The sequence below is a fragment of the Megalops cyprinoides genome, chromosome 8 (genome assembly GCF_013368585.1).
Source record: "Megalops cyprinoides isolate fMegCyp1 chromosome 8, fMegCyp1.pri, whole genome shotgun sequence".
In the NCBI taxonomy this organism is placed as follows: Eukaryota; Metazoa; Chordata; class Actinopteri; order Elopiformes; family Megalopidae; genus Megalops; species Megalops cyprinoides.
The window spans coordinates 31,918,256-31,942,481 of NC_050590.1; the positions used below are offsets into that span (position 1 = coordinate 31,918,256).

General features: G+C 42.0%; 2 protein-coding genes across 3 annotated transcripts; one reads left to right on the forward strand and one right to left on the reverse strand.

Moving 5' to 3' along the window:
• Positions 1 to 742: 742 nt before the first annotated feature.
• ldha (lactate dehydrogenase A4) lies at positions 743 to 10,136 on the forward strand. The gene is made up of 8 exons (XM_036534987.1): positions 743 to 819; positions 3,916 to 4,053; positions 5,043 to 5,160; positions 5,519 to 5,692; positions 6,487 to 6,660; positions 6,935 to 7,052; positions 7,963 to 8,086; positions 8,714 to 10,136. The coding sequence occupies exons 2-8, from the start codon at positions 3,925 to 3,927 to the stop codon at positions 8,876 to 8,878; spliced, it is 1,002 nt and encodes a 333-aa protein (XP_036390880.1). The 5' UTR covers positions 743 to 819; positions 3,916 to 3,924; the 3' UTR covers positions 8,879 to 10,136.
• A 2,932-nt stretch (positions 10,137 to 13,068) lies between these two features.
• On the reverse strand, positions 13,069 to 23,127 carry LOC118782051 (tumor susceptibility gene 101 protein-like). Of its 2 annotated transcripts, none has more exons than XM_036535288.1 (10): positions 22,745 to 23,127; positions 22,240 to 22,327; positions 21,633 to 21,698; positions 21,296 to 21,459; positions 18,937 to 19,063; positions 17,888 to 17,951; positions 17,298 to 17,395; positions 15,567 to 15,769; positions 14,821 to 15,060; positions 13,069 to 14,396 (listed from the first exon to the last, which is right to left on the reverse strand). In XM_036535288.1, exons 1-10 carry the CDS (start codon positions 22,787 to 22,789, stop codon positions 14,307 to 14,309), a joined length of 1,185 nt encoding a protein of 394 aa, XP_036391181.1. In that variant the 5' UTR covers positions 22,790 to 23,127; the 3' UTR covers positions 13,069 to 14,306. The 2 variants fall into 2 exon arrangements, with proteins under 2 accessions (XP_036391181.1, XP_036391180.1); XM_036535287.1 differs by having other exon boundaries at positions 17,298 to 17,398.
• Between the last annotated feature and the right edge of the window lie 1,099 nt (positions 23,128 to 24,226).

A 24,226-nucleotide genomic window follows, 5' to 3' on the forward strand; every position in this document is an offset into this window, starting at 1 on the left:
AATTTTGACATATTACATAGGTTAGTCATCAATATAGATAGTCAGTACAGGGTAAAGATGGATTAAAGTTACAGGTAAAGATACCCTCCACTTTGTGACTTTGACCAGGCTGTGCTCTGGAGTCGCCTGTCCTTCATTTCTGTGAAGTTATTCACTGATTGGCTGAATACCAGTCGGCTTTGCATAGCCTGCAATAGGCCTACACAACAAAATGTTTTTTTTTTTTGTTAAATTAACTCTAACAGAGTCTACATCAATCCAATGCAGCTGAAATTGACACTATTGGTATTCATTTAGTATTTCACGTAACACTTTATTGTATCGTTTTCCCCAAACAATTTGAAGCAGCTTTGTATATTGCTTTTCCATTTTTGTCACAGTTCTGGACATGCCCTCTGTGGGACTGAAATACACACGTTGCCATAGTGTAACTTTTTGAGAGGTGTGGGCTAATTGTAGTATCCGAAAAATGTATTAATCGTGTTTTCATTTTCAGGCTTGTCAGTTTAAATAAGCGTAACTGGTGTGAGAACCAACTGAATAAAATTCAGCTTCATTTACAACAGCCAACATCAAGGCCCGTTCGTCCACTGCGCCGCAACTACGCGTCTCTTTGGACGTGACATTGAGCACGAGACGGAAAGCTGCGCCTGCAACATACTCATATGCAAATGACACAGCATCAGTGGACCCGTGCGGCTCTTTAAATACCGGGTGGCTCCGCCTCCAGAGCTGCAGAGCTGCGAACACCTAGCGGAGAGGAAGAGCCCAGTCGAAGACATTCCAACTAAACTGCTATACTTTTACGGAAATTAAAAGGTGAGGCTCCGCACAAACGAACGTTGAATGTAATAACTTCTGCAACCAACAAAACGACGCAGAGTATCCTGTTCGACAGAGGTACATAACGGTAGGCTACATCAGAAGTGAAATGCTGTTTCATAATGGCAACCTGGACAGCCGTGCATATTAACTGCGGGTGTTCATCCCCTTGGTTTCTGTTATTTGTGACATACTAGAAAGCCGTGACTTGCAGTTGATACGCTCGATTGTCTACGTGATGCTCAGAGCAGAAAGCATGGGATCAGGCATGGCTGACGGAAAGCATGGCCCGATGAGTAATTTCAAATTTACTGGCATTTCTGTGGTGGTTCTTTTAAATTTGACATCTTTAGTGTAATTGCTTGATATGTTGGACATGTTTTTTACATTGTGTATGCGGAAGATATCGTGGAACCACAGTTCAGTGATGTAATATTTCACGAATTTATGTCCGCTACCTGTTCATTTTTCAAGAAACACCACATTTTAGGGGACAGAACTAGCACTGTGGTTAGACAGACACATACGAAGAAAGCATGATGCAGAAAGATCTTGGCACGTCATGATTAGATGTTACATAACCGTGACTATAGCTGCTGCTATTTTTCTTTATTCACAAAATGTTAAAACGAGTGTTATTTGGTCTCGTTCTTGTTAAAATAGTGTTTTTGAGATGTTACTTGGAACTATGTTTTTTTGATTCAATTACCAGAAAAATTAAGCAATTACGTAGGCCTAGCTGTAATGAAAAGTTGTAGACCTGATGCTCATAAGTATATCATCAGAATAGTAGGATATGATAACTGGTGCACTATAATATAATGCTATTCAAAACGACTCTTTCATTTAATGAAATGGTGTGGTAAATGCCTGTTCATGAAGGTCTTCCAAGATCAAGAAGCTAGGCTTACCCCTAGGTCACAGATAAGCACATCTTAGTGTAATTGGCAAGTGTATTTGCGTGATATTTCCGGTTTGGTTTATCGATAATAACTATTGCTATATAACTATTAACTAATAACTGATTACTATTACTACCGCAGAATATTTCTGCATTTAGCTTGGTATGTTTTGCATCAAACTGAATTTTAATATCTGCACTGGTCTAGTGGTCTTTCAGGTTCAGTGGCTAAAACGATTGCAATAAGCCTTTTTTATTTTGCTGATGGTCTGTGCAATGCTCTTTCCCCAAAACGTGATTTAGTATTTGTCGTGGATCTGCGGACACAGACATGTAGTGATGTAGACTAGAATACACCCGTTGAATGACCAGTTGCTGAAAATGAGGTGCATTCTAGTCTACATCACTACATGTCTTGTAGGTTTGACATCCGCTATGCGAAACTAGGCTCGCGGGAGGAAATCAAGATTTGAGTGTGTGTGACGACTTTAAATAGGGCGATCACAATAAGAAGATAAAAGAAGATGATGACAGGAATTTTATTTTTGTATTCAATCAATCATTCAAATCATTGTGTTAATATATTAGCACATTTTTATATAAATACCGTAATGTAAAATTTAGATTTTGTTGAATTTTTTGTTTTGAGTGCAGTGATATTAAATGTATTAATTTAATCGTATTATTGTAGCCTATCTATTTATACTATTTAATAATATAACACAATGAATTGGAGTCCTGCTGGACAAGACAGACAGCTGCTTTTTGCATGTATTTATAACATGAGCAAATGCCTGTGATGACAAGGGGACTCACCATAAGAGTCCTGGGTCTTTGGGCTAAGCTGTCAGATCATCATAATCCACAGGACAAAATCAATACCTGATGTGATCCTTTTCTCTGAGGTGAGAGACTAATATCCACATTGAAATAGGTTCTTTTTCTGCAGTAGGCTCCTGTGTGAGTGGGGCTCAGAATGGAATCATTCTGTCACCCCCCTCTATAGTGCCATTTCCCTTTTCTTTGTGGAATACTTCCTGGTATTACCACTCTAAGCCCCTCTAATCCTGTGAACATTGTTTGGACTTAATGAGTGAGGGGTTTGAATGACTGGTTGACTGACTGTCAACCTTGAAAGCAGAGAGGTGAGACATTTTTAAGATGCACATTTCCTTGTAAGAAGGAATAGGGAATAAATAGATATCTGCCCATATAAAACATTAAGGTTCATTGTTCTTTGAAAGGCCATGTGGAGAAAAGATTTTTATTATTTTAGTATGACAAGAAGGTTTGAACAGTAGGTTTATAAGGCAGTGTTTAGAGTACCATCTGACCATAATGGCATGGTAACAGCAGAAGCACAGTTATGTAATAGATACAGCAATGGATGCTGGGAAGAGTCAGTCTTCTGGTGAGAGGGGAGTTCTCTCCTGACGAGCTGAATCACTACAGCTGAACTGGTCTCTGCATGTGCAGCATCCCTTTACCCTGTACCCTCAGAGCTGCAATAAACATAGATAAATTTCCTCTGAATGAAGTGGATGGTCACAGATGTCTTGACTGGACAGGCGTCTGGTCTCCAGGGAGGTTTAAAATGGCTGTGCTTCCAAGAGGTATTACAGTGTGAAATTCGCTCTCTATATGCTCCTGGCTGCAGCGCTGACGTAATTAGCCTCAGCGCTGACGTAATTAGCCTCAGTTTTCAGTCTCAACAGGAGTAAAAATAGCTCCATCCCATAATAGTGCCTGCTGCACAACAACCTTCAGAGTCAGAGTTGGAGATGGGCGTTGCCTTGGTAATCCTGCATTACTGTCTATCTGAAAATCTGGTGCGCAGGAGTTCTTGAGTAGGTAAATGCAGCTGCCTTCCTGCTTGATTTTTTATATATATATATATATATATATATATATATATATATATATATATAATGTATATGTAATGTGTGTGTATAACTTTGTGGCTTTTCTTTTTTTTTTTTGTAGACACAGCACAGCATCGTGCAATTCATGTTGTCATGAATTTCAAAATACACGATTAAAATGGAGCCTGGTCAAATGAATCTGCTATTTTTCTACCCCTAATGCAAATGGAAAAGACTAGACAAACCTCTAACACAGCCAGGGTCTTGAAGAGATTATGCAACAGACATATGTACACATCTTTGACGTTCCACCCCTCTCTCTCTCTGCAGTCTGTGGCAATGGCATCTACTCAGGAGAAACTGATTTCCCATGTGATGAAGGAGGAGCCTGTTGGCTCCAGGAACAAGGTGACAGTGGTGGGCGTGGGCATGGTCGGCATGGCATCGGCCATCAGCATTCTCATTAAGGTAAGGACAAGGTGGTGATGGTGTAGGTATGATGGCGGGGTGCGCACTTAGTGGGGCAGGTGCGCACTTCTGCTGAGAGAAGGATGAAAATCCAGACAAAAATTCAGCTGGTGGTGGGCTCATCAGACACAGCGTGTGGCTAAATCCAAAACTCCCTATTTTCTGCCCAAGATATTACAATGTAGAATTTCCTTGAAAGTCCTCCAATAATTAAGTTAGTTATTACTGGAGGACTTTCAAGGAAATACTCCAATGTTGAGAGTAAGAGTAAGCTGAGAGGGGCTGATGAGGTCGAAAAAGTGGAGAAAGACCTGCACCAAATGAAAAGGAATGGCTGGTCTTGGGAGGGTGAGAGAGGCAGCAGGGAGAGTACGTGCAAATGTGGACTGGCACAAATGGTCAAGGGACCAGCCGTGGGCATGCAGGAGACAGCCACGTTTCACCAATGGAGCAATGGAGTCAGACAGCCATGAATGGTGTAGCGGAGGCTTTGCTTTTCCTGAATGGGAAAGGAAAAAAATAAGCTGACCACAATCTGAATCACCTAAGTGTAAAATCAAGCAGCTTTCACCCCCTGTTTTTAGTAGCCATTGATGCACAATAAAGCTGTTTTTTCAAGTAATTCCCAAGTAATCCACCCTGAGAACAATTCTGGATTCCAACCTTCCAGTTAGGGGTTTTGAAGGGATTCAAGATTTAAGTGGCAGAAAAGAAACCGGACCAGTGAAAATGTGTGCTCAATGCAAGGAAAGAATTTGGCTCTAAAGCCATAGAATTCCTGAAAAAATGATTCTGTGAATTGTTGGTCCATTAGTTCACATTTCTCTGGATCATTACCTGTCATGTCAGGTCCTGAAGTGCAAAACGCACAGTCCAGCAATGACCAATGAAAACATCGGCATTTGGCCTTAGGGCATGAGTTGAGAGTGAGACAGAAGAACTTTCATTTTCAACTCCTCTGGTCTCTTTTTGTCCTTGGTGGCAAACAGGAGCTGGCTGATGAATTGGCCCTGGTCGACGTGATGGAGGACAAACTGAAGGGTGAGGCCATGGACCTGCAGCACGGAGGGCTCTTCCTGCGCACGCCCAAGATTGTGGCTGACAAGGGTGAGGAGCGTGTGGGACATGCAGGGAGTGGGTGGGGTAACTGAGGGGTAGGAGGGGTACAAGGTGAGTGGATGGAGCAAAGGAGTAAGTTTTGAAGATTGATGTGTAGCATGTTCTAGATTTTATATTTATTAAAAGGAGGGGAGGGGAGAAATGGCCACTTTTGGCTCTGTGGTTACTTTGAACAAGGGCAGACAGAATGACTCAAATGTATCTGTATTATAGAGTAATACAATCAAGAAATGCATCTCACCATCTAGTACCAGATGCAGCTGAAGTAAAATGGGAGTGTTAGGTTCTTAGGGGATCATATGGGGGACCTTGAGGCTGACATGTGTGTGCTGTCTCTCTTCTCCAGACTACAGCGTGACAGCCAACTCCAAAGTGGTGGTGGTGACGGCTGGTGCCCGCCAGCAGGAGGGCGAGAGCCGCCTCAACCTGGTCCAGCGCAACGTCAACATCTTCAAGTTCATCATCCCCAATATCGTCAAGTACAGCCCCAACTGCATCCTCCTCATCGTCTCCAACCCTGGTGAGATAGCACTCTAGAGGCTCACAGCTGGAGGGAGGAAGGGAAGGAGGGGAATGCAACTTAGAGATTACATTAGCATTTTTCCACCTTTTAAGAGTGGGACAAATTTTTCCAGAACAGGATTGTCCTTGAATCAGGGCTAAATCACACATTGTCTCAAATAACTGTGCCATGTTCTTGACTTTATAATGCAATTAAAATTGAGGCATGAGAGAAGCCCTTGCAGCAACTTAAATATATATATATATATATATATATATATATATATATATATATATATATATATATATATATATACACATACACACACACACACACATACACACATATATAAATATGTGTATGTGTATGTATATATATATAAAATCTCCTAATCTATATGGCAATTAGAAATGAGTCCAATGGGAAGCACTCCAGAATGAAATTTCCATGCACTTTTTATTTAAATTTTCTTTACTGTTTCATTAGCCAAACAGACTTTGGAACAATTATTCAATTTTTGGTGTATGCCCTTCTTGTAAAAAAGTTTGACTGTGACATACCTGAAATCCTCTGGTTATCACTCCTAAGATTTAACACAACAACCAGACATTATCCTCCTGCATTTTATTCCTCTACAAATGAATAAAGCATTCGGCAGTTAATTAATCAGAGCTAAATTGCATGCTGCACAGAGGCAAGCAGGTTGCAGCAGTTGTTCCAAGAACCTGAGGGACTGTGAAAGCCAGTGAGGCACAGTGACCTTCTCAGATGACTGTGGAATGAACCTGCCCTCCTCCTCCCCCTCCCCCCAGTGGACATCCTGACCTACGTGGCCTGGAAGCTGAGTGGTTTCCCCAGGCACCGTGTGATTGGCAGTGGCACCAACCTGGACTCCGCCCGCTTCCGCTTCCTGATGGGTGAAAGGCTCAACCTGCACCCCTCCAGCTGCCACGGCTGGATCATTGGCGAGCACGGGGACTCCAGTGGTGAGTTGACCCTGTCCTGTTCCTTCCATCTGTCTGGTCACCTGCCTGCTTAGTGGACTCCAAATTGTTTATCATTCAGCCTTCCTTACCTTTACATTTTGTCACTTGTGTCATGCATCATGTCATCCAGACCTTACAGAAGGTACTCTTGTCTCTTACAATGTCACATTCTTACCTTCACAGCAGACAGTGAAGATGAGTACAGAGCTTGCTAATAAAAATGCATGCACTTTTCGTGGCAGCAGTCAGTTTGTTGTTTCTCCTGTTCTCATAGTACCTGTATGGAGCGGTGTGAATGTGGCTGGTGTTTCCCTCAAGGAGCTCAACCCAGACATGGGCACCGACAGTGACAAGGAGGACTGGAGGACGGTCCACAAAATGGTGGTTGATGGGTGGGTCCCAGGCTGTGATTTGGTCCCTTCTATTTATGGAGCCTTACTCATAAATCAGTCAGTAATGGACTAGGTACACTTACTGGAGGGAATTTAAAAATCAGCTAACCCAAAGCTGTTTGGGGGAAAACTTGGAACATTATGTCTTGAATACGATGAGAGGAACATCTCAGAAAAACTATGGGTAAAAAACAAACAGTGGAATAGAAACACATTAAAATATCTGCCAGTTTACTTCTCAAATCCAAAAACTAGCTGGAGTGATGACCAATAGTGGGATATGATGGGCTATAGGTTTGGTCTTTGTATCAAACAGTGGCCAGAAGGAAGGGTGTTGGGGTCCTTCAATCTGCCAGTGGTCTGAGTTTACAATGATATGGGATGGTATAATGATACAGGGTGAATGTTGTTAATTGTAAATTATGACATTGTGGTGTCATAATTGTGGTGGTGTGTTAATGCACAAAAATCTCAACAATCACAAAAATGCAACTTGCATGTTTTGGAAACACTAAAGCAGTTATAATTTGATACCATGGCACTGTTTCATTTATTTTAAAAAGGACATGAAATAATTCTTGTTCAAAAACATTGTTCACCTTGACATTGAAAGGGATCAATGGAAACAAGTCTGACAGCCAGGCAACACATTGTAACAAACAGCCACTGGTCCATTTCCTAAGCCTTCTAAGCATCAAATAAAGTGCTTGGCAGAGGAAAAAGGTGAATAAAGTCAATCAAAATATTGTACATCAGCTTGCAGTGAGCCAAAATGTCAGTGAAAAATTATGTCCTTTGCAGTTAGAATTATTTTTCACCAAGAGAAATACAAATGCTTTTTTCACAAGCCTATTTCTCTGCTCTGGTTGCAGTACAGTTTTGATGTGATTCTTTTTGCAATCCCTCTCAGTGCCTATGAAGTCATTAAGCTGAAGGGGTACACATCCTGGGCTATCGGCTTGTCTGTGGCTGACTTGGTGGAGACCATCCTGAAGAACCTGCGCAAAGTGCACCCAGTTTCCACCTTGGTGCAGGTGAGTTTTCTTTGAGGACCCTGATTGGTTAAATCACGCCAATGACATTTCAGCTCAGAACATCCAGTCTGGCCATTTGTCATGTTTCATTAGGGTACCACAAACAGCACAGTTGCTATAGCAACCATAGTAATGCAAAACTACCTACTACCACAGATGAAAATGAGCTATGTGGCATTAGCTGGTACAGTATCTTAAGGTCATTGCTGTCATGTTGCATTGGCCCTGTCCAGTAAAAGAAATTAATACATGCTCTCTGTTTCATAAATGAGGCCTGGCCTATGTGACCATATTGAGCCAACCAAACTCCACCCAAAAGGCAATTTTTTGAGGAGAGGCAAGGATCTGATGATCTGTTGCAAGTAATACATAACATGCATGAAATGTACATAATGTAACAGTGTTGACAAATGCCACCCCAAAAAAGAAACATTGATGGAACATAATGTGGAAGAAAATGTTGGTCAGATCTGAAGTGTCACTACAAAGCATATGCCCTTTCACCTCTGCTGAGAGTTCAGCATTTAATAAGTGCTCTTGCTTAGTGTCTTAGACACCTGTAGACACAGTTTATTCTGTTTGGGATGGGCCCTCCCCGTCTGACCAGCTCTCTGTATTGTCCCCCAGGGCATGCATGGTGTGAAGGATGAGGTGTTCCTGAGCGTGCCCTGTGTGCTGGGGAACAGCGGCCTGACGGATGTGGTGCACATGACCCTGAAGCTCGAGGAGGAGCAGCAGCTCATCAAGAGCGCCGAGACCCTATGGGGTGTCCAGAAGGAGCTGACACTCTGAGGACCACCCCAAACCTGCCAGGACCCCTCAGAGAACACACAGAGGGGGAACACCTCAATCTGTGGCTCCACACATACCTCTCCCACCCCTCTTCTGCTAAACCTTAGTTTCCACACTCCCAAAGCAGACCTCAATCACCTCGCCGTATGCCTGCGGCACCACTAAGCGGAAAGAGGTTATCCTCTGTAGCTCTTACAAAAATGTCACAGGGCCTTTGTGCATTTCGTGCGCGTACATGTGCTTGTACATATGTAGTCTTCCTTCTCTGCTCAGAAAAAAAGAACTTTGTGACGCAATTTGCCAAGGTGGCGGCGTGCTTGGCTCCGATTTTGGGTCTCTGTTTTTTAATGTTTGTGTTCAACAGAGCCATTCCTCAGTATCATCTGCACTTAAAACAGGGATCTCATTCTCATTACAGCCAGTCTGTAGCTGAAACACCTGACTGACCAATGGTAGACCAACTTACTGTGGAACCATAAATCTAACATTAACAATGACTACAACTCACTGTCACACATAGAAGAACTTCAGTCTAAACCCACATTTAAAACTAACCTGAAGTGCACTGGACAGAAGCCTTTCACTGCCTCAAGACAGACAACTTATGCTGGTATTAGCTGCACATGCTGTTCAATAGGATATGATCTACTGGGTGTAAGTCAGGTATCACCTATTTTTGTAATTGTGTTTCTTTGAATAAAACAAGAACTTTGTTTAAAATAAATTAATGAATAAATCTAAACATAAATGTATAGATAGAGAACCAAGGTTGTGGAGCCACATCATTGGAGTTTGCTGTAATGCCCAGTGAGCTTTTGTGTGTGTTTGGATAGGAACCTGTGGCATAATAACAATCTTGCTTGTTAGTGTCCTACATGTATCTGTTAGCATTTTATGTCTGACTCACGGTTGAGGGGTTTGTTTGTATCTACACGCTTCCTGTGACGAACTAAGAACAGATCTCTCGCACTCTATATCTGTGTACGCCCCTGTACTGTTCCTTGGCCAGTTGCACATATGGGTAGTAACTGTTGTTCAGACAGAATCTTTAATACGGGGGGAGGGGGGTGTTGCTTCCCTCTTCACGCCCAAAAACCCTTTGATTGGTCTCAACTTTCCCGTGTGATGAGTCTAGACCAATTGTTGACAAGAAAGGGCTGTGTGTGAAGGGTGAAAGCAGCACATTCTTCATGTCAAGGCAGCTGGATGGTTGGCTTGTATTTGCTCCACTACCAAATAAACTTCCAGGAGAACCACAGTTTTTCCTTTGTCTCCTATTCTTTGTGTCCAATTGGGGAGGGGGGCTCTACTCCTCCTCCCCCCACCCCATTCACTAACTTCACCACACTAAAAATGTTCAGACATCCACATTGTGGATGTTTTTCATCTGAACAGACACAAGTTTCCAGCACTTTAGAAACAAATAGAGATATGCCCTTTGTTATATGCTAGCATACCACGTCTACATCAGCGCCAGAGGCAAATTGCCAAGAACAAATAAAAACAGAGCACAAGTGGCACAACATGCCGTAATCGTTGAACCCTGACAGATATGATGTCAGACCGATCAGCAAAATTAAGAGTCATGCCCCTAATTGTCAACAGCAAGATGTCTCTGTACCTACTCTCGGCTCTTCTGTATGGAAAGTTACTTGTCAGCAGCAGGATTACCATTGTTTTCCAGTGTGTCAATGCTAATGACATTGTTGGTTACCTCTGCTGTGTGCACTTATTTTTGCTTTGTTAGTTGTTTCTCCACCCGTTCCGAGCAGGCCATTCACCCTGGGTCTGATGAAAAAAAGCACACCCAGAGGTGCTTGCTGTAGGTTGTCCTTGCTATTATTGTAGCCTACAACATGCCTATCTGTCATTGGTCTACTCAGAGGAGTGCACAACAGGAAAACTAATGTGCCTGACTAGCTGTGCCCATCATTTGAAGAAATGGCAGAACTGCCTGACAATTTCGCTCTTTTATTGTGCTTGTTTTTACCAATTCCATACCCACAAAAAACACTTAAAAAGGATACAGGAGACAACTCATGGAAATTAATAATCTTTTATTTCTAAATATCATCCCCACCAATTCTCCATTTACGTATCCTTCAAAGTGCATTTAGTAAAAGCTAAGTGAAATGAAAATTCTGTATTATTCACTTGATATAAGTTAGACTGGTGCAAGTTAAATATCAACTCTGATATTAGAGCAAGGTCTGAAAGAATATGAACTTGCAATGTGTCTGTTTAAAACAAGAACAGGAGAAAGACTTTGTGTGAAAAATCCACACAAAGTCTTTCTCCTGACAACATAAATATGAAAATAATGCTGAATTAAAAGAAAGACCAAGGTATCCATTCTGATGGCTTAGGTATATGAGTTTTGAAAAGCAGCATTTTCCCTTGTACCATATGAAACACAGCTCCAGGATATTCAGACATCACATGGATACATTTAACATAAAGGTACACAAATTAATGAATGTACAGTACTGTGCAAAAGTTTTAGGTACTTGTGAAAAAGTGCTGTAAATTCAGTATGCTTTCAAAATAATGAAATTAATAGTTTTTAATTTATGTATTAACAACACACAAAGTGCACGAAACAGAAAAATCAATCCTTAAATCAATATTTGGTATGACCCCTTTGCAAAACATCACCGATTCGCTTAGGTATACTTGTGCACAGGTTTGTAAGGTACTCGGCAGGTAGGTTTTTCCAAGCATCTTGGAGAACTTGCCACAGTTCTTCTATGGATTTCGGCTGTTGCAATTCTTTGTCTCTTTATGTAATCCCAGACTGACTCAATGACACTGAGATCAGGGCTTTGTGGGGGCCACACCATCTGCTGCAGGACTCCTTGTTCCTTTTTGGTGAAGACAGTTTTTTATGACTCTGGCTGTATGTTTGGGGTCACTGTCATGCTACAGAATGAATTTAGGACCAATCAGACGCCTCCCTGATGGTATTGCATGATGGATAAGAATCTGCTTGTATTTCTCAGCATTGAGGAGGCCACTAATTCTGACCAAATCCCCAACTCCATTTGCAGCAATGCAGCCCCAAACCTGCAAGGAACCTCCACCATGCTTTACTGTTGCCTGCAGACACTCATCCTTGTAGTGTTCTCTAGCCCTTCCACGAACAAACTGCCTTCTTCTAGAGCCAAATATTTCAAATTTGGGCTCATCGGTCCAGAGCACCTGCTGCCATTGTGCTGCATCCCAGGTCTTGTGTTTTCGTGCATAGATGAGTCGTTTGGCTTCGTTTCCACGTCTGAGGAATGGCTTTTTGGCTGCAAGTCTTCCCTTGAGACCACTTCTGACCAGACTTCTCCGGACTGCAGATGGGTGTACCAGGGTCCCTGTGGTTGCTGCCAGCTCTGAGCTGATGGCACTGCTTCCGAGTGTGGAGGGACGTCAACTTGATGTGTCGCTCATCTGCTGAACTAAGTTTCCTTGGCTAACCACTGCGTTTCTGGTCCTCAGCCTTGCCCATTTCTTTGTGCTTCTTCAGAAGAGGTTGGATAGCACATCTGGAAACGTGTTTCTGCCTCAAAATTTCTGCCTGTGATAGACCTTGTTGATGCAGGATGATCCCCTTGCGTCTTGTGCCTATGCTCACCCTTGTCATGGTGTAAGATTAGCAATCTGTTCAGCAACTTCACCTTTTTAGTATGGCTGATCCTCAACCAGTTTTATTCCCTCTACACAGGTGTTTCTATTTCAGTTAATAATTGTGGTTAAACCTGCTTATGTTGCTAATGATTACCACCTGTTTTGTTTAGTTGTTTGGTATAGTTGTTTTATCATGCATTGGAGTATATGCCTACAAAAAAGGTTTGGAGGGTCTGGAAGGTTTTGTATTAGTTTGCCACTTTATTTAGTCTTGGTGGCACATTTCACTATATAAGAAATGTTCGGAAATCTAAAATATGATATATGTTACTGACACACTAATGGAGAAGATAGAAAAGAATTGTTTTAAGACAAATGTTTTGTGAAAAATCTTACGTGCCTAAGACTTTTGCCTAAGTACTGTACACAAGACCTAAAATCAGCCATATGAACATGACATTAATTCTCTTGATAAACTTATCAACGGAGGGTAAATGAGATTTAGCACAGGAATAAGGAGAACATGATCATGTGCCTCCTCCACGGCACAAAACTTCTTTTCCCATGGTACATGAAAAAGCTGCAAGGCCCCACAGGAAGTAATGTCAGTCACCTCCGCTTGTATGAACCTGAGTAGGTGGTATCATACCCACAACGATCCGGTCCAAATAATAAATGCTGTGTCTGACCCAGGACACCCATATGTTATACAGAACTGTGTTATAGCATCTCCTGTTCGGCTTGAAAAGGTTGTGGCAGTTTATTTTTATCTGAGTCTAACCTTTCCTTAATGGCGTTCAGAAAATAAGCCTTCTAAATGTGTCCCTCCTAAAGATCAAGATCCCACCAAATGAATGTCAAGAATTCCCTGGTGATGCATCTCTCTGGTCCTTAGGCCGCTAAACTGACAGTCACATTACACCTTACTGATCATGTTAGGGGTGCCACTCCTGACAAACAGCACAGTGATGCTAAGCTCTGTGTTGCCAGTTTAAGCAATGGTAGCACTGGATCTAGATACATTTCGAGTGACTTTGCTATTGAGAAGCCACTAGATTATATGGCTCTGCATCAAGTTACAAAAAAAAATGAACAAGACCTTTGTTCATCGCACCAGAATGGCCAGAAAAGGTGAAAACACTCTGACATATCATTTGCCTTTGGACAAATCTTCAGTCCTAGCCCCATTCCCCTGCCCCAGCACCTTCTCTACAGAAAAACAACCTTTGGAAGGCAATCTATTGACTTACTGTCCTGAAGGGTTCACAAAACCGGTTAGATTCCTACCTACTGTATGTGAAGAGTTGAGATAGTCAGGTCAATGCGATCCCAAAGCATCCCACTCCTCAGCAGTGAAGCCTCAGCGTTCACATCACGGCACTCAGTCTTTGACAGATCATTTCAGAAGATGCATTACCAAGCAGAGGAAAAACCACAGATGTTGGTGCTTTCTCTAAAGAAAAAAATGACAGCACTCTAACCATATGTAAACCTGCAGTTATCTATCTTTCTTCTTTCCAAAGCCTCCTTTCAGAGTTACCCACTTTATAAATTGACAGTCCAGTTTTCATGGTTGATACTTGGTATTCTCCCACAAGAGAAGCCTACTGTATCTGGCTGTGTGCATCTCTGAGATGACTGGAGCATATGCCAGCGCGCAGTGCAGAGTAGGAGGGACAGCACAGCCAGTATTGTGACTCACTGAAGGGGGCGGGGTCAGGGGAACAGGTGAATTCATGTGGTGGTGGTGGGGGGGTGCTGGGTGAATCACAAAGGAGAGGCGGTGCTGTGTCAGAGAGAGGTGTGTTCTGAGGGGTCAGTAGAGGTCGCTGAGGCCGGCGGTCTTGCGGGCTTTCTGCATCAATGCCCTCAGTTGGAACTGTTTTCGGGACAGGAGCCTCACGTGCTGCAAGGAAAAAAGGGAGAGAATGCATGAAACGAGGCGTAGGACCAGTTAAAGAGCACCCTAGGGAGGGTGGGACAGTGATCCAAGGAAAAATAAAAACTACGGTAGTGCATTGTTGTAGCAATCACGTGGTTTGGTACAACATTATAAGGCCCGCTGAATTGCTATGTGTTTAATATGGAGCCCTAAACTCAGGGATGAGTCGAATACAGAAAACATGAATGCATTTCCAACTTTAGTACATCTCACAATCAGTACTGGACCTAGAAGTGGGAATAGGAGTGACAGAGGAGGAGGAGAGAATGAGGGAGCAGACAAGACAGAGGTGACGGGGATTGGCTGTGGAGCGCGATGAGCCAAAGGAGGATAAAGAGAGGGAGGAGAAAGGTGGAGAGGAGAGGAAGGGAGCAGTGGAGGGACTCACCTTGAGGAAGACTTCCAGGTCGATGACCCCACGCCGCAGTGCCTCCCCCAGGTAGAAGATGGTGTCCTCGATGGCGTTCTCCTCAGCGTACAGGTTGAGGATCTGCTTGTAGAGCGGTGCCGTGGGCACAATGACATCATCAATGTCATTGTTCTCTGACTGACTCTCCATCTTCTCCAGGGCCACACTCAGCTCTTCGTCCTTACGCTTTAGCAGCTCAATATTCTTGTCCACCTCTGCCTGCACACAGTTAAGTTTCAATACATACTGACAAATCTCAACTTAAACATAGTGCAGATGCACTGGCATACTTGTGGAACTGGAGTAAAATAATGTATGGAGGACCATGTACAACCTGCATTTTTCTTCAGAAAATGTTCTTAATTACAGTACATCTATTTCATTAAACACATTTCATTCATTCCATATTACAAGGATATAAATTACAGCTTATGGTAATATTTATGAATATCTATGCATGTTAATTTATTTACTTAATTTTTATTACTGTGGTGTACAATGGTAAATGTACTGGTGCAAAAGCATACTGTAATTTAGTAACTGGATCAATTAAGTGAGGGCATTTCGTTGGTACAAAGACCAACATCCAGCCCTTTGGGAATGGAATCTGCACCCCCGATGCAGAACACAGCCAGACCCACACTGCTGCCAGTCAGTATGTATGAGGACAGATCAAAGGCAAGGGCTTCATCTGCAGTGAGAGGTGAGAACAGGAGGCTGCTCACCACCTCCTGGTCCAGCCGGGACACCATCTCCTCTAGCCTCTGATGGCCCTTCCTCAGGTCCTCCTCGGTCCTCTTCAGAGCATCCAGCTCGGCCTGCGCCCGGTCCATCTCCTCCTTCATCCTCCAGCGCAGCTTGTCACTCACTGCTGAAACCAAGGAGGCACGGATTGTGTCCTCTCCAATTGTGCCGTCGCGACTGGGGCCTGCGTTATTTACAAGCACAATTATAACACTTGTCCATAAACCTCATTGTAACTTGATATACACCCAACATACTTGATGCCATTTGCTGGTTTAATGAAAATAAAAAAAAAACCTAAAATGTCACCAGTTTATGAAAATAACTTCTAAATTACTGCATGAGACAGTGGGGAATTTCTAATCCTTATTTTCTGATCTCACACTGTTGCTACAGCATAAAAAATAAACAGCAAAAACAAATATATATTCCAAACAATAAGGACAGGATAAACAGGATGCAAAAGTCATAAGTTCTCTCAAATTTGTACTAAAAATAGGGAAGGAATATCATCAAATTCAATTTAACATTGATTGCCTTAGAACTCAACTGTACGGTGTGTGTGGTGAACAGGGAAAAGCTGTTGCAGAAGACATTCAGTGTTTGAATAGCTGTTGGAGACAGTTTTTAGACCAGGGAAAATTGGTGAGGAGGACAATGACTGTTTGTGACAAGGGAGGGGTGTTGAAGAATTCATTCAGCGTTTGGGACAGGGGAAAACTGTTGCAGAAGACATTCAGTGTTTAAGACAGGGGAAGGGGTAGAGAACACCAAGGGTGTTTAAGTCGGGCAGGGCGCTTGGATGCCAGGCTGAGGTCAGCAGTGTGAATGTCAAAGTTAATCTCAGCCCTGTGTTGAAGGCACTTCAGGGAACCTTATCCCACCAAAGCCACTCCTGCTGCCCTAAATATAGAGGCGCAGGAGCTGGGGGACAGGGGCCAGACCCTTTCGGACTAAACCCCCACAGCCTTTACTACCCTGACTCTGGTTACAGCTGTGACCTTTCCAATGTTGTCTGGAAATCAGTCGCAGTCACAACAACAGGTAGTATTCACACAGAAGGTCAAAGGTCAGCGTAAGAGATAGGTCTCAGTACATCTTATGCTTCTCTACCACTGTTGAAGAGAAATAGAGTTACAGTGGAAACAGAGATGATCCTATGAATTCAATATGTAGCGTAACTATAATAATGTATAACTATGAAAAGTCATTTAAGCTGTTTGGATATTGGATATATTTGCCCCAAATCATCACCACTTCATAGTCTAGAGCAGCCTGTTAACTGCAATATCGAAGTGGAGTTATGCTAAGAATGCTGCAACAAAAATGTGCTCTGGAAATGAGAGTGAAAGATGAAGTGGGGAAAGGTTCAAACTCAGAAATCTGAAAAGCCCAGGGAATCTTCACTCCCAAGCTACACCCAATCAGTAAAGGTAAAGACAGCGTGCATAATGCATGCTAAAAAATTACAAACAAAATTATACCTTTCAGTATTAAAAGGTCTGACCTTGTAAAATGAGAATTATCTGTCAGCTTTAGCAAACTCAAAACATTGAGAAATATGTAAAGGGGTATGAACTCCTCATAATATTTTACAGAGATCGCATTTCAACCTGACACCTTATTTGACTTCAGTGTGTGTGTTTTTGGCATCAGAACCCCACAGCTGTGCAACATGACTACAATTCCCAGCAGACAGCAGGGCTACTTACCTATAGTGGTGACAGGAGTCTGGGGAGTGTAGTGAGTTGAACCTGCGGTAGCAGGGTATGCGTTTCCACTGGGGTAACCTGGGTATCCAGGAAAACCACTACTGGGAACAGACATCAGATTAACCAAAGATATGTATGTACTTTTTTCATTTTCAGCATATCTGTAAAAAATAACTGGACAGGCACCCACTGCTGCACACCAAATAGTAAATTGGGACAATAAGGGTTTATTAATTAATAGACTTTTCATGTTGACTGTGATCACTTTGCTGGAATTTTTCCCTCTATTGGTAAAAATGTCAATTATTGCAGTCAAACACGTTTCTACTACCTTTGCTAGGGCCGCTTCCTCCAGTTGCGACAGCAAAAAAATGAACAATTCTAGTCTATTTCTTTTGTATATTGTAAGCTATCCAAGAAAATTTTTCTGATCGTTCATGACTTCATAATACATTTATTTAGCAAGACTGTGCTCAAAGCCCACTTGTATTCACTGTGAATACTGTTTATATAATGTTAGACCAGGTTGTACGCAGTTCTGTTTTGTGATGAGATGTTCCTGTAGAATGGCAATGGCTATCCCAACTTACCCAGGACTGGCAGCATGACCTGACCCATATGGTGACACTGCTGGCATACCTGGCATGTAGGAGGCTGGGAGAGACAGCGACAGGTTATACACAAACATTACTGCTTTCCCCTGCACCAGAAATAAAGTCACTGAGCACCACCTGCAGTCAAACAAAGGTATTGTGTATATTCTGTAACAATTTTGATGCTTGTCACAATTCTTCCATCAGAATCAAGAAAGAAAACAGACTAATAAGGTAATAGTTAGTCTGTAGTGTAGTAAACTAGTGTTAGATTAGTATTAGATCAATACAATATTCTGCATAAAAAAGTTATATGCTGCCTGGAAATAAAACTATTATGAAAATTTCTGTGTTTAAAAAAACGATTAAGAGTAAAATAATTGCAGAGTGCTCTGTAAGAGTGCCATAAGAGTGCTGTAAAATATATATGCTCAGACAGGTATGGGCTGATATTATCTGCAGATTATGTTTTGGAAATTGAAAGCCGACACGTCACAATAAACAATATGAGCTACCAAACACAATATTCCTTTGAAATACAGTTAACAGAATGTCTCATACCCTTGGCGACTTAGGCAGTGGTAAACATCATGTCAAAGACAGGCTAGAGTGGACAACAGGAAGAAGGAATGGGCAGCTGCTGTCTAAAAGACAGATTTCCTTCTAATTTTCCAATGAATAGTTCATCCAGCTTTGAGACTGGGCTTAGGGCAAAAGGACCTGCCTCTAGGAAAAGCACTGCTGCCTGTCCCAGACAAGATTATTTATGCATTTATTTTGTTCAGAAGATTTCCTTGCTCTGGGGTGGCCCACCTAGTGTACATCTTCTCATACATGACTGGATATTTACTAAAGCTAGCCTGCTTATGTACCTTGCACTTGGTACAACAGCATTTCCCCACTGAGAATTTGAACCTGCAACCCCCAGGTTGTTGACTGAGCTCCTTTTCCTCTGCAGTGCACTGCCCAAAAACTGTAAACGTCATGAAAGTGACTGCACACTGTTAACATCAGGAAGAAGAGAACAGAAAGGGGTTTGCACTTACAGTTTGGGGGCCCAGTGGCCTGGAATGGCTGGTAGGGAGGCTGTGTGGTTGGGCGCGAGAACACCGGGGGCTCCTCTCCAAACACCACAATCATCACCTGGATGAGACCATACAGGTCTGACTGGGGCTGGGGACCACAGAGCACAGGACACACGCTAAACCCAGGCAGTCCCAAATACCATTTTTTGGGCTCTGGAGCTTTGGTCATAATCAACAGCAAATATTTGAAGCTTGGGGTGAGGGTGGGGGGGGGGTTCTGACTTTTCCAGCCAGACATTTCTCTGTTCTTGGCTAAGATTGATGGTATAGCGCTCCAACACGTGTCTTTCGGTTTAATTAAAAGCATTAAAGGATTCTGTTATTCTACAGTATTGTTGTTTGTACAGTCATGCACCGCTTAACGTCCATTTGGGCAACGTCTGTTGGCATATACGTCTGTAGTCCCATAAGGTTATAATAAAGTTTAAAAATCCCGATCGCAGAACGGGATGTAGCGGATGTAACCGGACGTAGTGAAGGCAGCGCTCCCCGCACGCAACACGCGTATCTCATGTCTCATGGAAATAAAGCGATTGCGCTGCCAGGTGTGTAATGGTACAGTACATAGTATAGGCCTACCATATACTGTATATAGTATGGTGTTCGCACAACATCCAAATCACATAACGTCCTATTTCACAGAACGTATCCTGGATGTTAAGTGACGCATTGTTATTTGTTAATAAAAAAGCTTTGGTGTGTTTTATGCATGTTTGCAATCCCGAGGGGTTTGGTTGAAGGAGGTCCTATCTATGCACTTTTTGTGACATGATGACAGCTTGTGACAATTTTTCTTATCATGGATAAATGACAGACATAAATTCTCATAATAGGCTCAGACAACGCCTGACAAAGTGCTGTGAAACAGAAGTGCAGAAACAGCATGCTAGCTCCAACAAATTTAAGATTTGAGATTTAGAAGATTTATATGTATTTATAATTTCTTTATTGTCATTTCTCAGTACTCGCATACACTGAAACGAAACTTGTCCTCTGCATTTAACCCATCCTATACACATCGTCACTGCTTACAGAGCCACAGTATTTAAAAATGGTCTCACACCCCACTGGAAGCAGAGAGAAGCATGGCATCACTGCAGCTAGCATTCTCCCAGGGTGACAAACTTAGCTAGGGGGCGGTCGAAACCATTACTCCCTCTGTTCGAGTCCCAAAGTAAGGACTAGACGATCGCCGGCTACTTTTTCCCAATGCCATCTCTGCTGACGGAGCTGCGATATTTAAAAATAGTCTCACGCCCCTCTGGAAGCAGAGAAAAGCATGGCATCACTGCAGCTAGCATCCTTCCAGGGTTAGAAACTTAGCCAGGGGTCGGTCGAAACAATTAGACCCTCCGTTCGAGTACCAAAGCACAAGCTCGGCGATCGCCGGCTACTTTTTTTCCCCATCACCGTGAAGTTCACTGCTGTGAGACGGATGTCAGGCGTCCAGGGTGAGATGGTATATAGCCCATTTCCACATTTTAACAGTGCAATTAAAAAGTATAAATACAGTACAAGAATGTGCTGAAAAAATGTATTTTGCAGTTCACCTTTATTGGTAGCCTAGATTTAGCAAAAAAAAAAAAAAAAAAAGCAAATACCGGAACCCAAAATTGAAAACTGAATACCTACCTAACGAATGAATATACGAATAGTCGAATATTCGGGTCCAGCCCTTCATCTTTCCCTGCTCTACCTACCTGACTGAACTCATCAGTGGTACTTTTGATTAGTGGAGCACACCTAATTTAATCAAGATCATCACACTAATTTCAATCAGGTGTGTCTGGAGCAAGGATAGATAGAACATATGCAGGATAGGGGGCTCCAGGAGTAGGATTGAGAAACACTGCACTAGGGTATTATGGCAGTGAGAAACTAAATGTTCCTAAATGACAACATTGTTGGACCTGGTCCATGCACCGGTGGATCTGGCCTGAGCAAAAGTGTTTGGACCAAGGTATTGAACTAGACTGCTTGACAATAAGTTTACAGTTGGATGTGGCATCAACATGTGCATTATACCAGCAAATACTGGAGAGTCATCCACGAAGTAATTGCCTACATTTCCAGAGGAAAATTCTCAAAACGTCTTGACAAAAAGACTAAGTACTAAATACTTAATCTTTTTGTCAAGACATTTTGAGAATTTAATCTTTTGCAGATTAAATCTGCCAACTGTATGGGGAAGTTTCAGGTTTCTTGGATGTAAAAAAAGAAGGGAAAAAGCAGGGCTTTGCTTTCTCAGTGACCCTTGTACATTTACTGCAAATGAACCCCTAGAAGCAAACCCTAGAGGCCAGTAGCCAACGTAACTCACATGTTTCCACTCGTGTAGGTAGGGAAGGTAGATCTTGCCATTGGCATCGATGTGTTTGCCCGTCTTGATCATCATGGTACTGGTGGGCTTCACAAAGCAGATTGGGGGGTTGTAGGGGTAGCTGTCCAGGAGCCATAGGCATATAGGGATGTTGTACACATTTCCTGAGTGGTAGGAGGGAGAGTGTGAAGCACAGGCATTCAAAAACAATCTGGAGTCAGGAGCGTTCAAATAAAGGAGGCTGTTCAAGCTGACCATTAGTTACCCTAAAAAAGTGCTGAAATTGGTCTGTAATATTTCTGCATATGCGTTTTGATAAGAATATTAATGTCCTCACCTCTGTAACTTACTGGCACTGTTCCTGCAAGACTCATCAAGTCTCTGGAGGACCCATCGTTAAATACTGGGGGTAGAAAATCGCAGAAGTATTCATCAAGTGGAAAAAGGTATGACATGATGTCTACCTTACAGTGACAATGTGATCGTCACTAGACTAAAGATGGATATACTATCCAATGTTTTCTTTGGCGCTTCTTGTTCAGTCTGCCCTGATAATGTTTTTGTTTGCGACTCATTACCTGGCTCCTCGGCAGGTTTCATTTTTCATCTTTCACATTGGCTCACCTACTCAGGTACAGATAATGACACCCATTCATGATCGATAGTTTAGGGTAGTTGTAACCTGAATGTCCTCCACTCTTCTTGCCTTTGAGCTCAGAATTCTCTATTGGCTATCTCTGAGAAACTTACATTTGCTTCAGCTGTCTACTACCCACCTACCTCTCTAATGTATTCACCAAACCACTGAATTATTTAACCACTGAATACTACGAAACGGTCTACAGTGCAGCTACTGTGTGCTTAGTTAGGTCTCCTCTACACCGCCTTTACCCCGTTCTCAAATAAAACAAAGAGCTTGAATATAGGGAGATGTAGCTACTCACCATAGGCGTCCATAACCGGCTTCAGGTCTTTATAATGGCAGATAACGTTGATAATTTCGCGCACTGTCAAATCTCTGTACTTGTATTGCTAGATAAAAGAAACAAAAAGACCAGGTTTTACTTAATTTCTGAAAAATGCGCTTTCGATGTGGGGTTCACCCGAGCTGGTGTAGGATACTCTTCCAAAGACAGCAAGTAACACTAGATCACAAACAATTCAGCAGCGTGTATCACTAAACAGAGATAATTACCCTCTCTAACGTCAGTTAGCTAGCAAACTACTTCATCTATTGCATTAGCTAGAAAGCAGAAATTAAGGTATCTCTAACTGAGGAGTGTGAGCCAGCTGACATCACTAAACCTAAAGCACCACTGTAGCGAGCTAACCAACATCCAGCTAACTGCTGTTGGTACCTAATACTGAAGACCACCATTGAGGCGTCATTTTCACCCATATATCCTTCCAGCTAACTGGCTAATTAATTAGCTATCGATTGCTGCTCACCTTTGATAGCATTTTCTTCAGTGCACCTTCGTTGACAGCTGCCATGGTTTAATCCGAAGGGTGTGCCAGCTGTCTATTTTCCTCACGAAGACAAGCGCGTTTACAGCAATCCCGGGGACAAACTATATCACAATCCTTGAGATATTGGTTGACTTCTTAGCTATCAAGCAGGCTAGCTGACTAGGATAGTTAACTTAGCTACCCAAGCCAACTCTCAGGTCTAGCGGGACTATATCTGTAGTGTTTTACTGAAACGCAATCGTATAATGTAGCCTATGTCTGGATATGTAGCTAATAATTAACAAAGAGATTGTTTGTACTTCAATTTTTGACAATCATGTGTACATACACACCGGCAAAGAGTACAGGAAGTCGAATGTAATCGGCACAAAACACTTCCTTCTCTATTTGCGATCAGGTGACGCAGCATCATTGTGCTCGTCACCAACCACAATATGTAGTCCTACTAAAAACTGAAAATTTTTATAATTAGGTGAAGGTCTTTATGGTGGAAAAGCTTGATATTGAGACTACATATTTCATGACGGGTGATTATACTCTAACGTGACATAAACAACAATGATAAGATACCATTCAACTTCATTTTAAAATTGGAAAAAAATACATCATTGTAATGAATACGTTCCAACCTATATTATAAGAATATTTCAACTGCAAGACATTTGCACGGATGTAGAAGCCGATAAATTGACGTGAGAAAAAAGAAATGTGCAAAATAAATAAAGGAATTTATTTGTGAAAGAGAAAAATGCCATTGTAAGAAGTTATGAATTAATTATGAAGGAAGCTCCAGAATCAGCAGTAGTCTGCATAGACAGACAACCAAACAAAATGCTCTATTCATTTCCTCTTCTTTAGGCCAACACTAGTGTTTTCTCTTCCTCTTTTCAAGGTGCAGTTTCTACAGATGGCCAAAAGCACAATTAACTCTTGAAATGTATTATTAAAGGTGATTAAATCAGACAAGAATTTAATCAGACAAGAAAATAATCATGGTTCAGTGAAAGTAACAATTCTTTTAAATGCATTTCTACAGGATATTTTGAATTCATCTTAAATGACTTAAATTCGACTTAAACATTCAGCAACTTACATACTTTGTTTGAATGTGCGTGAGCATGTATATTAAGTATCCCAAACTACATAACGGCATAAGAATAATTAAGTGATTAATGTAAGACTTACTTAACCATGATTATAACCTGTTCATATGCATAGGATTTTATATGTGTTTATATTTAATGGAAGCCTCTCAACTCATTTATATAATGAACTAATAATGTCTCAATTTATGGAAGAAAACAATAATTGTGAAAATAGTGAAATTAGACCGTTTCAGTACTTGACAAATGAGAGCTAGCCATCATGTATTTCTTTTGCCTTGAAGATCGGCAGATCCAGCACAGCCAGCACCTCTCTTGGTGCCTGGATCTCTGTCACACTCTGCTTAAGGTAGAAAAA